The 18,586-nt window shown below is 37.1% G+C and overlaps 1 protein-coding gene across 2 annotated transcripts in view; it reads right to left on the minus strand.

Moving 5' to 3' along the window:
* Positions 1–11,502: 11,502 nt before the first annotated feature.
* The window catches only part of QRSL1 (glutaminyl-tRNA amidotransferase subunit QRSL1), a 29,838-nt gene continuing 22,754 nt past the window's right edge, over positions 11,503–18,586 (minus strand). Inside the window, exons 10-11 of one of the 2 annotated variants that reach the window (XM_043889789.1) lie at positions 15,738–15,943; positions 11,503–13,534 (exon numbers count right to left, since the gene is read on the minus strand). In XM_043889789.1, the coding sequence (XP_043745724.1) occupies positions 13,317–13,534; positions 15,738–15,943 (424 nt within the window). In that variant the 3' untranslated portion in view covers positions 11,503–13,316. The remainder of the gene's footprint in view (positions 13,535–15,737; positions 15,944–18,586) is intronic. The other variant, XM_043889788.1, reaches the window with a different exon arrangement.

The raw sequence follows: 18,586 nt of genomic DNA on the forward strand, positions 1-18,586 counted from the left end.
AGTTCCTCTTCACCTTTCTGCCATAGAGTGGTGTCATCTGCATATCTGAGGTTGTTGATATTTCTCCCAGCAATCTTGATCCCAGCTTGTGATTCATCCAGCCTGACATTTCACATGATGTACTCTGCATATAAGTTAAATAAACAGGATAACAATATACAGCCTTGTCATACTCCTTTTCCAATTTTGAATTAGTCACTTATTCCATGAAAAGTTCTAACTGTTCCTTCTTGACCTGCATACAGGTTTCCCAGGAGACAGGTAAGGTGGTCTGGTATTCCCATCTCTTGAAGAATTTTCCATCATTTATTGTGATACACACAGTCAAAGGCTTTCACATAGTCAATGAAGGAGAAGTAGATGTTTTTCTGGAATTCTCTTGCTTTCCCTATGAGCCAGTGGATACTGGCAATTTGATCTCTGGTTCCACTGCCTTTTCTAAACCTAGCTTTCATATCTGGAAGTTCTCAGTTCACATAGTGCTGAGCCTAGCTTGAAGGATTTTCAGCGTAACGTTATTAGCACGTGAAATGAGCACAGTTGTCCAGTAGTTTGAACATTCTTTGGCATTGCTTTTCTTTGAGATTGGAATGAGAACTGACCTTTTCCAGTCCTGTGGCCATTGCTGAGCTTTCCAAATTTGCTGGCATATTGAGTGCAGCACTTCAACAGCGTTATCTTTTAGGGTTTTTAACTAGCTCAGCTGGAATTCATCACTTCCACTAGCTTTGTTTGCAGTAATGCTTCCTAAGGCCCACTTGACTCCACACTTCGGGATGTCTGGCTTTAGGTGAGTGATCACACCATCATGGATATCTGGGTCATTAAGACCTTTCTTGCATAGTTCTTTTGTGTATTCTTGACACCTCTTCTTCATCTCTTCTGCTTCTGTTCTGATCTTGCCATTTCTGTCCTTTGTTGTGTCCATCCTTGCATGAAAATTCCCTGATCTCTCCAATTTTCTTGAGGAGCTCTCTAGTGTTTCCCATTCTATTGTTTTCCTGCATTTCTTTGCATTGTTCACTTGAGAAGACTTTATCTCTCCCTGCTATTCTTTGGAACTCTGCATTCAGTTAGGTATATCTTTCCCTTTCTTCTTTGCTTTTTATTTCTCTTCTTTTCTCAGCTATTTGTAAAGCCTCCTCAGACCCACTTTCCCTTCTCACATTTTTTCCCCACTTTGGGATGATTTTGGTCTCTGCCTCCTGTACAATGTTACGAACCTCCTGTAGTTCTTCAGGCACTGTCTACCAGATCTGATCCCTTGAATCTATTTGTCACCTCCACTGTATAATCATAAGGGATTTGATTTAGGTCATTCCTGAATGGCTTAGTGGTTTTCCATCCTTTTTTCAACTTAAGCCTGAATTTTGCAATAAGGAGCTCATGATCTGAGCCACAGTCACCTCCAGGTCTTGTTTTTGCTGACTGTATAGATCTTCTGCATCTTCGGCTACAAAGAATGTAATCAGTGTAATTTTGATACTGACCTTTGGTGATTGATGTTCGTGTGTAGAGTCACCTCTTGTGTTGTTGGGAAAGGATGTCTGCTATGACCAGTGTGTTCTGTTGGCAAAACTCTGTTAGCCTTTGCTGTGCTTCATTTTGTATTCCAAGGCCAAACTTGACCTATTACTCCAGGTATCTCTTCACTTCCTACTTTTGCATTCCAGTCCCTATGATGAGAAGAACATCTTTTTTTTTTTTGGTGTTTGTTAGTTCTAGAAGGTCTTACAGGTCTTCATATAGCTTGTTAATTACAGCTTCTTTGGCATCAGTGGTTGGGCATGGACTTGGATCACTGTGATGTTGAATGGTTTGCCTTGGAAAGGAACAGAGATCATTCTGTCATTTTTGAGATTGCACCCAAGTACTGCACTTTGGGCTGTTTTGTTGACTATAAAGGCTACTCCATTTCTTCTAAGGGATTCTTGCCCACAGTAGTAGATATAATGATTATCTGAACTAAATTTGCCCATTCCCATCCGTTTTAGTTCATGGATTCCTAAGACATTGATGTTCACTCTTGCCATCTCCTGCTTGACCACTTCCAATTTACCTTGATTCATGGACCTAATATTTCTGATTCCTATGCAGTACTATTCCTTGCAGCATCGGACTTTACTTTCACCACCAGACTTAGCCACCACTGAGCAGCGTTTCCTCTTTGGCCCAGCCGCGTCATTCCTTCGGAGCTATTAGTAATTGCCCTCTGCTCTTCCTCAGTAGCATATTAGACACCTTCTGATCTGGAGGACTCATCTTCTGGTGTTATATCTTTTTGCCTTTTCAGATTGTTCATGGGTTTCTTGTGGCAAGAATACTGGAGTGGTTTGCTCTTCCCTCCTCCAGTGGACCACATCTTGTCACAACTCTTCACTCTGACCCATCCGTCTTGGGTGGCCCTGCATGGCATGGCTCAGAGCATCATTGAGTTGTGCAAGCCCCTTTTCCACAACAAGGCTGTGAACCAGGAAGGGCTATATATAAACACTGGACAGTGAAATTAATTATAACTAAATTTTTTTATGCTTCAGCTTGGTTGTCTTGAATTTTAAAACAGCTACTGATAAAAAGAAATTGCTAAGTGTTACATTGTGTTACATGACATAATTTTTTTTTCCCTACCCAGGGATTTTCTAGGATAGTCTTTGACAGATAAGCCTGTTCTGGAATAATTTCTTCAGGCTTTAAGCACATATTGTCAGTACCCAGAAAAACTCACTCTGCCTTTTAAAAGATCTAATTGTCTGAGCTGTCAAACAGCAAAAGTAGAATCAAGACAATTCCATTCCTAGAGGCAAATGAGATATAATTTGTGTTGGAGAACATGAAGTGTAAGTTCAGAAACTGTGAAGACAGAAGTGTTTGGATGGGTGGGGGAGGCTCCTAAAACATAGTAGGCTCTTCACAGGGGTATTGCAAGAATGTGGCCTGTATGCTGGGACAGTGAGTGCTGGAGACCTTTGTTCTACTCTCTGAAGCGTTCTTCTGTTTAGAGTGTTTCTCATCATCCGGTTCATTTATATTTTTACACTGTGGAATGACTCTAGACTACGTTAGCCCTTTTGCTATAATTCAAAGTACCCCCTTGAAAATAGTCTTCTTTAATTATTAGAAAATTCCACCCGAACATGGACCTACTAAGTGCACTGATATAAAATCCTCATTCTTACCGACCACTTTCTGGGCAGGTTGCCAAATTCTAACTTTCTAGATGAGGGTTTACTGGACTAAAGCCTGAAATTACTGCTGCCAAAGGCCTTTGGCAGCTCTTATATAAGAAACTAAACTGCGGACAGGGATGGAGGGTAGGGAAAATGCAGTATTTTTATAAATTTTAGGCTTTGGCTTTTATAATGAATTATTTGATTTATTTAAAAAGTAGTTAACACATATTGTGCAAAATTCAGTGGTACAAAAGACTCATCAGTGAAAACAAATCTCTTCTCACCCCTGAACCAGAGCAACTAGTTCCCATCTCCAGAGGAAATAAATTCCTTGTGTGCTCCTTTCAGAGACATGCAGGCCGTATTGGATTGAATGTATATACCATGATTATTTAATCATTAAAGAGCATTCATGTTGTTGCCAATCCTTTGCAAATCTGTAATGTGGTTTTCTTTTATCTTTACATCTTTGCTATGTTTGGAATTTTGGAGTAAGAAGTGAAATGGGGATACATTTTTTTCTCTAGATGGCTAGTCCTAACATGCTTTATTGAATAATTCATCTTTCCCATTGATTTGAAATAACTTCTTTGTCACATGCAAAATTTTTATAGGTGTTGGAGTAGGTTTTCTAGAACTTCTGTTTGGTTTGTATCAGTCTATTCAAACATTTTAATTGTTACAGACTTGTGTTTTAAGGTCTTATAAGACTGTTCCTCTTATTACTATTTTTCAGGGTTTTCCTGGCCTTTATTACATGTTTATTTTTTCCTAAGGCCTATGAAAAATAATTCCAAATTGGCTCTTTCCCCCCACATTTCAAGTGACTGTCGAGAACTTGGGATATGGATAATGTTATTAATAAGAAACCAAATTAGAAATTTTTTAATTGTTATTAAAATTGAAATAGTTATATGTGGCTAGTGGCTACTGTGTTTCTAGAGAATCTGTATATAGAAAGATGATTTATTTCTGAACAGTAATTTTGTGCCCAACCATGTTATTCAACTCTTCTATTATTTAAAACAATTTTTCATATGATTCCCTTGAGTTTTCCAAGTGTGCAATTAGTATAATCTAAAAGTGAGACTTTTATTGCTTTCCTCCCAATTAATACAACTTCTATGCATTTTGACTTTGAATTTTATAGAAAAACAAACTAAATTTGTACATTGAAAACTTCATGGTATTAATTTATTCAATAGACATTTATCATCTTGCTATTAGATCTTGGAGGATAAAAAATAATTAAGGCATATTCATTTCTTTAAGAATTTATTGTATGGTGGATAGGATAGGAGTATCTCATGGAGAAGTAGCATACAGTAGAGTAAAACTCATAATAGAGATGTGCAAGAGTTTTGAGGTGGACAAAGGCATAGAAGAACCGTGTGTGTGTGTGTGTGTGTGTGTGTCTGACTGACTGACTGACTGACTGACTGACTGACTGACTGACTGACTGACTTTTGGAAAGGGGAAGCCTAGCCCAAGTGTTAAAGATTGATTTAAAATTAACCAGATGGGAGTTAGGAGAGGAGATAATGGATTTCAGACTACGGAGATAGTTACTTATCTATAAAGTAAATATTGTTTCTTTTGGCTTGTTAAAAGTGTTTACTCTTCAGATATGGTTATAGGCATTTGATCAAATGTTTATACAACATATTGATCAGGCATATTTTGAAACTACACTTGTGTCTGCAAAGTGTGAGGGTTTTTATAAAAATAGTGCATGGTAAAAATGTATTATTTCAGTTAATGTTTAAGTTAAGCCTGCCTATAAAGATGGCAATACAATTTCGCTGGTGGAATACTACAGTTAAGTTTAATTCCAAAGTTAGTTTTATAGTAGTCCTAGTTTCTTTGCTAATAATTAATTCATATTGGCAGTTCATTAAACCTGAAAATGTAAAATCCTTTCCTAATTGAAGTGCTCTTATACCAAGAAGTTTTATGTTCCCTACAGAGCCAAAGGGATAAACTTAAATTTCCTTTAAGTTTAGCACTTAAACTCTCAGCTTAGATTTGTTCCTCTAGAAACACTGAAATTCTAATTAATCATCACCTAGGAAACAACACAAAACCCCCCAAACCAGTGTGTATCGAAACTCCTCAACGCATAGCACAATGCTACTCCCTTTTCTTTTCCTAATGTTATCTGGGTTATGATCATAAAAGCTCTAGATCAAGGCAGCAACATGCAAAATGATCAATTTATCAAAGCATATATACACCTATTTTGTTTATGTCGATTGTTCATAGCTTATCTCAATTTACATTTTGCTGAGACCTCAGTGTTCAGTGTTTTGGGAGAATGGGCACAATATGCATATCAAGGGTTTTGTAAACGTCCATTAAATTGAGCAAAATAAAATGTTCACTAATAAAGCATAAAAGGCCATGTATCAGATTAAAAATGGTAAATATGTATCAAATTGGGTGAATGTATTCCTTTATAGTGATCTTTCTGGGATGTATTGAAAGTTTTGCCCTACTCTGAAAACTGGGATTTTTTTTTCCTCTGTAAAATTTTACCTATTCAATCAATTACATAAATTTTTCTTTTACTTTTTATGGAAATGCTAGTTTCCCAGGCATTTCACTTTTGGACACGGGAGCACTTCTGGAACACTCAAGTCCTGTATCCAGGTGGTGAGCTTACCCTAAAATGTCATTGCAGTTATGCATTTGAGAAGAGTGATTGAGGACCTGTGTGTGAAAGCACTTCAGAACCAGCTGCTTCATGCTCTGCCTGAAAGCCATACGTGACCTTCCACACAAGAAGGCAGACCCAGAGTTAAGAGGAGGAGGATAGTAATCAGTATACTGGTTGGGTTAGGCTGAGATTCTTCATTAACATTCTCCCCTAAATTTAATGGCTTCAAACAACAAATTTTTTTACCTTTAAAAGAAAGCTCTGCCCACCTTAGCCACTCATGGACTCAGGCTGATTGAGCAGCCACCAGTTTGAAATTTCTTGTTGTTCAGTCACTAAGACGTGTCCAACTCTTTGTGACCCTAGGGACTGCAGCATGCCAGCTTTCCTTGTCCTTCACTATCTCTTGGAGTTTTCTCAAATTCACGTCCATTCAGTCAGTGATGCCCTCCAACCAAACCACATTTTGCACATTGCTGGAGATAAAAGAGAACTCTGGAGAGTACCAGCCAACCCAGCAAACTCAACTCAGACACACGAGGTGTTCACTCACTGCATTGGCTGGAACCAGGCACTTGATCACACCTAGAGGGTCTAAGAGAGGAGAGAACTGGAAACAACACTAATGGTGACCTCAATTGTATTGAAAATGTGTTGAAAGAGGAGTTTTGACAAGAGCAGAGATGACCTCAGCAGAAATGGGAACAATGTGAACAGTGCTGGCTCACAGTGTTGGCTGCTCACACTTCTCTTCCCTAAAACTGTTTTCCAATTAAATTCAACTCAATAAACATTTAGTAAAAGGCTTAGACTGCGTTTATATAAAGGTGAGCTGAGACAAAACTATAGGTAATGCTATTCTTTTGGATGTTACACTCAGGCTACTTTGGTGGCCACCTTAAGAAAAACTAACAAAGCTTTGACAATGAGCCCAAATCAGATCCAACTATATATAAGCTTTTAGACTATAAGAGTGGTATAGACAGGTACTGAGTTAATTTTTTTTTAACTTGATCTAACTTGATCTCTTCTTCATACCATCGATTAAAATATATTACAGGTACATTAGACATACGACACCACGGGCAAAAGCCAGAAAGCAAAAATAGATACATTAGTTTTCATCAGAATAAAAAGAAAATCTTACTGCTTTTAAGAAAACTATCAAAAATATGAAAAGACAATTCGCAGGAGGAAATATTTGCAAATCACATATCTGAAAAAGACTTGTATCCAAAATATATATTTTAAAAAACCTCTTAAACACAACAATAAAAAAAAAAACAATTTTAAAATGAACCTTTAAGGATTTAAATACACATTTCTCCACCCACCTATATGTATATATATAAAATTGTCCAGTCTACACATGGAAGGATACTCAATGTCATTAGTCATTAGAGAAATGCAAATTGAAACTACAGTGGGATTCCACTTCATCTGACTGAACAACAGGGTGCAAAATGGTGGCTGCTCTATCGGCCTGAGTCCCTATAATAATAATTTAAAAAAAAAAGACAATAACAAGGGTTAGCAAGAATGTGGAGAAATTGAAACCCTCATATATTGCTGGTAGGAATGTAAAACAGTGCAGCCACTTTGGAAATGTTTAACAGTTTTTCAAAAGGTCAAACAGTGTTACCAGATGACCCACCAATTTCACACCTAGATATATATTCAAGCAAAACAGAAACACATTGTACATGAGTATGTACACTTGTACATTCATGTTCATAGCAGTATTATTCATTCGCAAAGTGGAAACAATCCAAATGTCCATCAGCTGATGAATAAATTAACAACAAGCAATATACTTACACATTGGAATATTATTCAGTCATAAAAACAATGAGATATTGACATATGCTTCAATATGGATGAATCTTGAAAACACTGTGCTAAGTGAAAGAAGCTAGACACGAAAGGTCACATAGTGTATGACTGCATTTGTATGTCATGTCCAGAAGAGGCAAATCCACAAAGACAGAAAGTAAATTTGTGGTTGCCAAGGGCTGGGAGTAGAGTGGAATGGGGAGTGACTGCTAATGGCCATGGGGCTTCTTTATGGGATGATAAAAACATTTTGGAATCTCATGGTAATAGTTACACAACTGTGTGAAGTATGACATCAATTTTATTCATATATATATACATACACGTGTAAGTTTTTTATGTATACATACGTCTAGATGGTGAGAGAGTGATTTTGTATGTGTGCCTTTCTGTTGTCTCCTGCCAGAGCACAAGCATTACCTTTGTAACCCGAAAAAATAAAATCTCTTAAAAATCAATTCAAATCAAATTTAAAAATTGAGATCTTGCATCTCCTGGTACAACCTTTCAGGTGACCCAGTGCACATTACATTCATATGAAATTGTAGAATAAGCAAAACTAAATTGTTTTTGGGAAAAAAAAATCAGAGGAATAGTTTCCTCTCGAGGGGTGGGAGCAGGGATTAACCAGGAGAGGACATGAGGAAATTTTCTGGGGGGACAGAACTTATCGTAACGGTCCATGTGTTGATAGCTGGGTTACACAGGTGAATGCATTTGTCAAAACTCAGGGAATGTACACTTAAGATTTGTGAATTTCATTGTACTTAAGTTTTACTTTAAAAAACCCATAAACAAACAAACAAAAAAAAAACCCATAAACAAATATTGAACTAAAGTAAGTGACAGATATGCTTAGGTATTTGGGGTAAAGTGTACATTGAGATATGTATTTTATAAATAAAGCAGATTAAAGGATGAATACAGATATTAGATGAATAGATATGTGATAAAATACAGTAAAATGTCAGTAGTAGAATATAGGTGGTGGGTATGTGAGTGTTCAGTGCTTTATATTTGAAATTTTTCATAATAAAACATTAGGGAAGAAGGGGTAGACTTCATTCTCTGTCCTTCTGATTCCCCAAGCTCCATTTTTCTCACCTGCCTTTTTGCCTACTACCTGTTAGGTATTTCTCCTTGATTGTGGAATACATCTTCAGCCCCTACAAATCATTCCTGGTTTTCCTGTTTTTATTAAGGTTAACATCATTTTTCTAGTTGGGAGCACTTCTCAGTATGAAAGTCATATTTCTTTCCCTCCTTTCTCCCATACCCTTAAATCCAATTAAGCTCCAAATTCTTCTGATTTTCACTTTATCTCTTTTCTTTCCCACTAACACTACCTTAATTCTGCACCAGTTACACCTGCATCCTGGTAGCTATTTCCATGGAGAACTACAGTAGGATAAAGAAGAAAATAATTTACATGTAATTAGATGCTCCATCTCTTTTGACATGTTCGTGATAGAATGGTTCTAACAGTATACTGTATTGGAATTTACCTGGTTATTATAAGCCTTAAAACTTTTAATTTCAGCCTCACAAACACTCTTGTCATAGAAAACAGAATTCTACACTATGATTGGCCTCTGAAGACAACTGGTCCTGCTATATGAACTCTGCAGAAGTTGTCCATTTTCATCTTGGCAGATACCTGACACCAGTCCTATTACACTATTCCGCGGGTCTATTTTGCGACTAATTTCACCAAGAAATGAAGTTACTTATCAACAGATGCCCCAGGGGTGCTTCATTAACTGTCCTCATCACCACCCAATGGCTAGACTAGCTATCTATAGGGAATAGCAACCCTAAACTTTTCTATGTTAAAATGATTGTAGATAAGATTAATATTTCAGGGTCTCAACCATCTATGTATGTATATGTGGGACTGGAACTGAGTTTTAAGAGGAAGAGCTTGGCTCTGTCAAAAAGTGTTTCCCCCTCTCACTTGGTTGGCAAGGCAAAAGGGCCTTTTAAAAAACCTTCAGGTCTTTGAACCCAGCCTTAGTCAATTCTTTATCAAAGGCTCATGGAAGTCGCTTGAGAAACACACAGTTCATCGTTTCTTCCAGATGTTTTCAACTTTATCCTCAGTGGAAGCCAGATCACCAGAGCCATTTAGCTGGTCTCTAGCATAAGTTTTTAGTAAATTGCAGCTTGGCCATATTAGTTTAATTTGTATTTGTAGCATATATGGGAAAATGGTAATTTCATGACTGTATGCATTTATTTATAGTTCCAAACTTTTGAGTACTTAAGTCATGCTACGGTAGGTGCTTTAAGGGTTATTATTTAAATTTAATCCTCCCAACCATCCCTTGGAATAAATATTATCTCCATTTCACAGGTCAAGATACTGAAGCTCAGACAGGTTACATAACTCGCAAATGGCAGTAATAGGACTCAAACCCAGGTTTATCTATTTTTAAATCTGGTGGACTTTCCCACTAGAAAAGCAACAGGAAAATTTCACACTGTATCACACTATATAGCCTTAAGCATCTGTATAAATACCCTGATGAACATCGTAATTTTTACTTATTCCTGGTTTTAACCTTTTCCCCTATTTTTTAATCAATTCAGTGATTTCCTCAACTATTTACTTTTATAGCATTTTAATAATACATTTTTAATAAAGTGCCTAGAATCCTTTTGGATTTATATTCCACTGTGGTATAAAGAAAAAGAAATAAAAAGTCCCTCTGAAATCCTGTGATTTTATTTAATGTTCGCTGGGGTTTTCTGGTGTTATTTGCTTTTATTAAACTTTCAGGTTTTTGCTCTGGTGTACACATGGCTTAAGTTATGAAATAACCGAGGCAAGCCTTCTACTTTAAACTGTCCTCTGGCGCTTCCAAGTCCAATGAGTAAATTTTACCTGAGGCTTGCACAGGCAACACATTTAGCCGTGGTATAATCAGATATTTGAGTAAAGGGTGGGAGAGTAAAAGTAGTTAATAAATGAAAGTTCGTACCAGAAACCATTCATATTGTGACTGTTTCATTACTTTGGTCCCTTACTTTGACTGGAACAGGGTGTGACAGTTTACAGAATTCTCGAGGTCTACTTACTGGTGCCCTGAAGCCAGATCTCATCACTGTTCTTCAGATTCTGTTCTAAAATCCTAAAGATATTTCTTGTCTGCTACAGAAGGTGCCTGGCAGGCTACAGTCTATGGGGTCGCAGAGAGTCGGACATGACTTAGTGACTAAACAACATAGAAGGTGCAGGTGTTTTCCTTAGGAATCACCGTTCCCTGTCTTAAGTTCCTCTTTTGTACCATGCTGTCTTTTCTGTCTGTCCACAGTCCTTTGTTCCTGACAACCTGGTGTCATACGGCCAATCAAATTCTGCCTCTCTAGTTTCAAGTGATTTTCTTGATAATGATAGGTGGGGGCCAACACGGATTGGGCTCTGTGTGGTGTCAGGTGCCAAGTTTCGCGAATGCATCACCTTTTTTCACTCTAGCAACCCTTCTGCTGTTAAATCTGTCTTCTGCTCTGTTGCGCTGTCTTATCAAGGCACTCATCTCACACTTGCAGTCACCTTCACCTTTCTGACGTGTCTGCTCTGACAGCCCTGTTGCTCATAGTTTCAGGGTTTAATTAGCTGAGACACAGAAACCATTTTCCATTTTAAATTCTCAGGCAGTGATTTGGCAAAATGAGATCTACCAGATTTAGAGTAATGATGGAAAAGAAAGAACAGATTAGATATCATTTCACGCTAGTTGGGTGTTATTATGTGAAAACGATGTAAATGTTTCACTTCCTTATTTCCAGTTCAAGTTGTTAGTGCAACTCAAGTAGAGACATAGGAATAAGAGAAATTACATATTCTTTGAAAATCTTTTTATTTCAAATTATACACACATAAGACTGGGATAAAGATTTATTTGCTTGCCATTTGCATCATACTCTCTCCCCCAACTAAGGGTTTTCTCTTGTTACAAAATAAAGCAATTCTCTGTCATGAATTTCTTCCTTTCAGAGATTCACAGTCAAAATCTTTCAGAATACTAGTGCATTGAGCACAGAAAACTTTTATGTAGTTTATCAGATCGAACATTTGCTAGTGAAAGGATCCCAGGGAGAAAGAAAACTATTAATGAAATGTACCAGGCAGTTTAAACTCCCATTACACTGTGTTTCAGTAGTTCTGAGAAGGTTGTGCCTCTTATGTTTTTACTTCATGTCTTTTATATTTAGAAAATATTTTTTTCTTACCAAAGTGAATCTATTAAATAATAATTCAGCTCCCTACTTAAACTTATCAACAATAAATGTCAAATTAGAATTCATGATAAACATGAGATGACAACTGTGTTCTGGCAAAGACAAATCCAACGATGAAAACTTATAAGGGATCAAACCCAGGTGTCATGCATTGCAGGCAGATTCTTTACCATCTGAACTACCAAGGAAGCCCTTTACAGTAGGTAAATGAATGCTTTTCATTAGATCTTTTTTTTTTTTTTTCCAAATTCTGAATACATATTCCCATTCTTATTTCTTTGTGCTAAAGGTGCCTAAAGGGAGAGCACTTGTAAGGAAAGTCAGGAGGGTAAGAAAACCGTAAGGAATAGAGAATCTGGGGTAAGGAAGGAGGCCCATGGGCCTCTTCTCTGCATGGGCCCATGCAGCCCCACCAAGTTACTACAAGTTTTTCATACTGGATCTTACTTGTGTATTGAAACTTTCTCACTAAGCCATGTTCCAGTAGCTACAAATTTTCAAGTTCAGTTCAGTTTGTTAGGTCACAGCAAATGTCTGACACCACTGAGCTAGTTTGTGACTGGTAACTAGGAGAATGAACTCAGTGTAACTAGGAGTTAGTCTGAGCTCCTTGGCATGGGGCTCTGGAATAGTAGAAGTAACATTTTAACTTTCAGCAGGAGAGGAGAAAAGTTCTCATTGCAGGTCTATTCTTAGAGAAGAGGAGTGTGCCCACATGGGCTCTCCCCAGAGAGAGGCACACCCCTGTCTGGGCCAGCAAGTTCCACTTCCTCCTGTGTTAGAGCTTCTCTTCCACCTGCTCTGCTCAGACCTAGAGGTGGATGTTCCCATTTTATGCTTTCTGTGCATTTTTAACCTCTTTTGCAGCGGCCTCTACCACGTGTTGAAATGCCTGTCAGCTGGGCTGTCCAGGCTATCTCTGGAAGTACCATTTACTATTCATGTTTGTGCTTTGGTTACAAAGACATACAAGTCTTGACAGGTTTACCCCTAAGCTTACTTGCACTGTAAGCAATGTTCTTTTTAATGAATTTAGAAGGCATCATTTTTAAGCAACATTTATCTCGTATTATAATAGAAATCCTCTCTGCGACCCCGTGGACTGTAGCACGCAGGCTCCTCTGCCTATGGAGTTCTCCAGGCAAGAATACTGGAGTGGGTTGCCATGATCTCCTCCAGGGAATCTTTCCGACCTAGGGATTGAACCCAGGTCTCTTGTAGTTTGGTTTATACTGAATGGATGCTAAATAAATGCTGACAGATTATTTATAATTAATTAACTATATCACAAGAATTTTAAAAAACGACTCCAAGGAATGACTATGTTGACAATGAACCAAATTTCAAGAACACCTGACTTCTCTAGAATGTAAAAACCTTTAAAAGTCATTATAATGTGCACAACATAGTTATCACTATTTTAGAGAAACAGAAGCTAACTTTTCATTTTCAAAGACTGATGAGCAATCGTCCATTAGCTCTTGAAGTTGAATAACAGGAAACTGGACTTGTTTTTCAAACCATTTGGCAACTGTAAGAAGCTGCTGGTCACAAAATGCACGTCCAATAAACTGTAGTCCTATTGGCAACCCTTGGCTTGAGAGGGCCACAGGGACACTCACTGCTGGCAATCCTGAGGAAAGGAAAGAGACGCATTAAATGTTGACCAATTCTCCACCCTAAGACACAGAGACCTCTTCCACTTTCCAGTGCCAATAGGTACAAGACAGGATAAGGGTTTAAAAAAAAAAAAAAAATCACAAAAATTATGACATGTATGTTTTTGTATCTTCCTTTGTTCATTTAATATATCTAGGAAATCACTGTATATCTGTTCAGAGACTGTTTTCATTCCTTTTTAATAGTTGCATAGTATTCTACCATGTGGTTTTACCATAATTTATTCAACCATTCTTCTGTGGTTGGGGGGTTTTGATTGTTTTTAGTATTTAGTGATTTCACGCCATGTTCCAGTGAATTACCTTGTATATTTTTTCAGTATTCTTGAAAGTTTCTCAGATGAAGAGGAATTGCTTCATCAAAAGATAAATGTATATATTAATTAGAAACTGCCAAATTCCCCTCCAAAAAAGTTGTACCTTTTGAACTTCTATCAGCAAAATGAGAGTTTTCCTACAGCCTCACCTATGGAGTGTGTTGCTGAGCTTCTTAGTGTTTTGTCAATTTGTTAGGTGAGAAATAGTAGCTCAGGATAGTTTTAATTTCAGTTTTGGGGTATCTTGTTATGCCATAAAACAAGGAAGTTTTAAAAAATTAATGGGGGCTAGTTTAAGGGTTACATACAACTTGGAGAGGTTCCTGTTAGTTAAATTTGAGCATCAAAAATAATGAGAATTACTTATAATACACTGAATTTTTTAAAAAAGGAAAGCTGTTCTATAGAGAAGACTGCTAGCTAAGATATGGAGAAGGAATGATAGAAAAGTTAGCACTTTGTAACTCTCTAACTAATACTTAATTCAGGCAAGGGTCATCAATAGATGCTAAAAGTGGGTTCACGTTTATTGGGAATATGGTCTCAACATATCATATCACTAATTGCTTACAACTGACAAAAGGAAAATGTGCCTTCATAAGGAAAACATCTGGTAGTTACTTCCTTAACCAAAGGATTCACTTAGTGTCCACAGTGGTACGAACCGATATTAACTGTTTCTTGACATTTCATACTATGTATACAGTATTTGTGCCAAAAATGTTTAAGTCAACCCAATCATGAGGAAGCAATCTGACAAATTCAGATTATGGATGGGATATCCTACAGGTCAAGTGGACAGGACTCCTCAAAAAAGTCAGTGTCATTTAAAAAATTTAAAAGGTGGAGAATTTCTTATCAGTAACTATGAAGGCTAGAAGAAATTAGCAGGACATTCTGTAAATGCTAAAGAAAAGAACTGTCAAACCAGAATCATGTATCCAGCAAAAATAAACTATAAAAATGAGAGGAAGATCGAGACATTCTCAGGAGAAAGCTAAGAGAACTGGTTGCTAGCAGATGCACCCTAAAAGAATGGCAAACTCTTCTCCAAAATATGATATGATAAACAAAGAATCTTGATGGATCAGGGAGAAATAAACACAGTAAACATAAGTATACAGATAAATACAACAGACTTTTCCCTCTGCTCCTGAGTTTTCTACATTGTGTTTGATGATTGAAATAAAAATCGTAACAATCTGATGTTCTTAATAAAAGAACATAGAGGCCTGGGGGATTGTTCTAGACTCTAGTAAGAGATATCATAAACAAATATATGCAGGAAAAACATCCTATAAAAGGCATTTTTGGTACAATTGAGAAAACTTAAATATGAACTGTATTTGGATATTATTGTATTTGTGTTAGCCTTCTTAGGTATGATGATGGATATCTTTATTCCAGATGATTCATGCTACAAGTATTTAGGGGTAAAGTAACATGATGTTGAAACTTTCAAATTAACCAAGTAAAAGCTGTGTATGTGTGTGTGTCTGTCTCGGGGTAAAGGGAGAGAGGAAGGAAAAAGCAAATGAAGCAAAATGTGAACAAGGATGAACCCAGGCAAAGGACATAATGGGTATTCATTTTATGACTTTTTAAAATCTTTCTGTAGGTCTGAAAATTAATGTGTGTGTGTGTGGTGAGTGCAAGTATGTGTATGCCCATAAATGCACACATGCACACACACCCACATGAACACACACACACACTCCTAAGTATCCCAGAAGGACAAGCTATTGTGTTTAGGGAACAATCTAGCTAGAACCTAAGTCGAGGACAGGATTGTCTACCTAAAAATCTGGAGAAAACCAGAATGTTCTCAAGGGATCCTCACCTGCCATATTGACAGCCTGTGTAAAGATGTCACCTTGGGCACTGCGCGTCCTGTTGTCTTCCTTGATGAATTCTGTGTAGGGCACTGCCTCACTCAAGGTCGTGGGAGTTAGCAGCACATCCACTCCAGAGTTAAAAACATTCACAAAATCATTAGCAATGAGCCGTCTCACTTTCTGTGCTTTGACAAAATAATTCTCATAATTTCTGTGGAAAAAAAAATAGTTGACATTTTAAGGGCTTTTTATTTCTTTCAATGAATTCTCATGCATAAGACTTGTTAAAGAATCACTGGATTCTTGGCCTGTAGGAGTGGGTACCACTAAGATTCCCAACACATAAAAATCAATTTTGTTCAACCATGCTGTTATTCTAAAAGTAGATACAATTCTGCACATATAATCACAAATTATTAACACTTCCAGGGACATCATTAAACCAGAACATTCATTTTCAGGTGAGGAAAATCAAGGGTATGGCAACTAAATGACTTTCCAGAGGCTGCAAAGATTAGCGGTGGCAGAGGAAGGACTAGAATTTAGATCTCTGGAGGTGCATTCCAATCCTCTTTCTATTATAATGTCCTATTTCACCTATAGTTATAATTATTATAAGAGTTCTGAAGTTTCGGAGAATTCTAACACTAGAAAACAGGCTCTGGAACCAGTACCTGAGGAAAACATGCAGTGTTTGCAATTTTGTATTTTATAGACAGGAGTAGCCCAGAAATGGAAATGTGAAACTCCTAGAAAGATGCTTCAGGCTGCCTACTGAATGGGAGAAGATATTTGCAAATGATATACCTGATAAGGTGTTAATATACAAAATATGCAAACAACTCACATAACTCAATATAAAAAACACAACCAACCAATCAAAAAAATGGGCAGAAGACCAGAACAGACGTTTTTCCAAAGAAGACATATGGATGGCCAACAAGTACATGAAAAGATGCTCACCATCACTAATCATCAGAGAAATGCAATTAAAAACCACCATGAGATATCACCTCACACATTTCAGAATGGCTATTATCAAAGACAACAAATAACAAGTATTCTCAAGGATGTAGAGAAAGGGGAACCTTCATGCATGGCTGGTGGGAACATAAAGTGGTGCAGCCTCTATAGAAAACAGTATGGAGATTCCTCAAAGAACTAAAAACAGAACGACCACACCATGCAGCAGTTCCACTCCTGGGTATTTATCCAAAGAAAACAAACACATTCGAAAAGATATATGCATCCCTATGTTCACTGCAGCATTGTTTACAATATCAAGATATGGAAACCACTTAAATGTCCACCAATAGATGAACGGATAAAGATGTAGTATATATACACAGTGGAATATTAGCCATAAAGAAGAATGAGATTTTGCTCCGTGGGACAACATGAATAGATCTAGAGGCTATTATGCCAAGTGAAGTTAAGTGAGAGAAAAATATTGCCAAGTGAAGTTAAGTGAGAGAAAAATATTGTATGATTTCACTTATCTGTGGAATCCAAAAACAAAACAAATGAACAAACATAACTAAACAGAAACCACAGATAAACAGGTGGTTGCCAGAGGGGGAGGGTGGTGAGAGGGAAGGAGAGAAACAGGTAAAGGAGACTGAGTTACAAACTTTCAGGTATGAAAGGTACACTGTGGGGGATATGGTCAGTAATTATGTCATATCTTTATACGGTGACAGATGACATCTAGACTTATCATGGTGATTGTTCTGAAATGCACAGAAATGGCAAATCACGATGGTGTGCACCAGGAACTGACCTAGGGTGCTGTAGGTCAATTATACTTCAAAAACAAACTCATACATAAAGTGATCAGATTTGTTGTTATCAGACGTAGGAGGTAGGGGAAGGGGGAATAGGGTGAAGATGGTCAAAAGGCAGAAACTTCTGGTTATGAATAAGTACCAGAGATGTAATGTAGAACATGATAAATATAATTAACACTGCCATATGTTATACATGAATGCTGTCAAGAGCAAATCCTAAGGGTTCTCATTGTAAGAAAATGTTTTTTTCCTATTTCTTTAATGTTGTATCTATATGAGATGATGGATGTTCCCTAAACTTATTGTGGTAATAAAAAGTAATAAAGGATATGGTTACTCCCCACACTCTCCCTCTCCAAAAGAAAAGACATTTACTTTACTGAAAAGATTAAGGAATTAGCCAGACCCAGGAGTGACTATAAGTCAATGATGGAAAGAAAGGGGGAAAATACTCTTTAGATCCTCCTGAAGCTGTTAATGAAGGCTGGCAAAAGGATTAAGTATTTTATTGATAACTTGTTTCCTCATCTGTAAAAATGGATATAACAATTCCAACCTTGCATGGACCAAATACAATGAGATAAAAATGAGAGATCTTTTTTATCTTGAAAGAATGCTATAGAAATACCAGATGTCTTTATTATCATTTGACCACAGTGTCTACAGGGTAATGAATGCAGGCATCACATATAGTTTACCCAGCAGCTGATGGCTTAAATAACATATTAACAGCATTCCCCAAAACTGAATTCTATAAAAGAACAAATACTTCTATTAAATTTCTTCCTACTTCTAATATGCTTCAAAAGCACAGCTTTAAACAATCGGAAAACTAGACAAAATGGAACAGTCATTTTCAGACATGAGACAGCAGGTATTCAGAAGAGAAGGAAAGCAAACAGCAAAGCCCTTTGATTTCCCCATTAATCAAATAATAGTTTTTGTTTTCCAGCTTTGAGATATAACTGAATATAAAATTCTGTAGTTTTAAGGCTTGCAACATGATTTGACATATGTATTTATTGCAAAATGATTACCACAGTAAGATTAGTTAACACACCCATCAC

This window comes from Cervus elaphus, chromosome 28 (genome assembly GCF_910594005.1).
Source record: "Cervus elaphus chromosome 28, mCerEla1.1, whole genome shotgun sequence".
NCBI classification, from domain to species: Eukaryota; Metazoa; Chordata; class Mammalia; order Artiodactyla; family Cervidae; genus Cervus; species Cervus elaphus.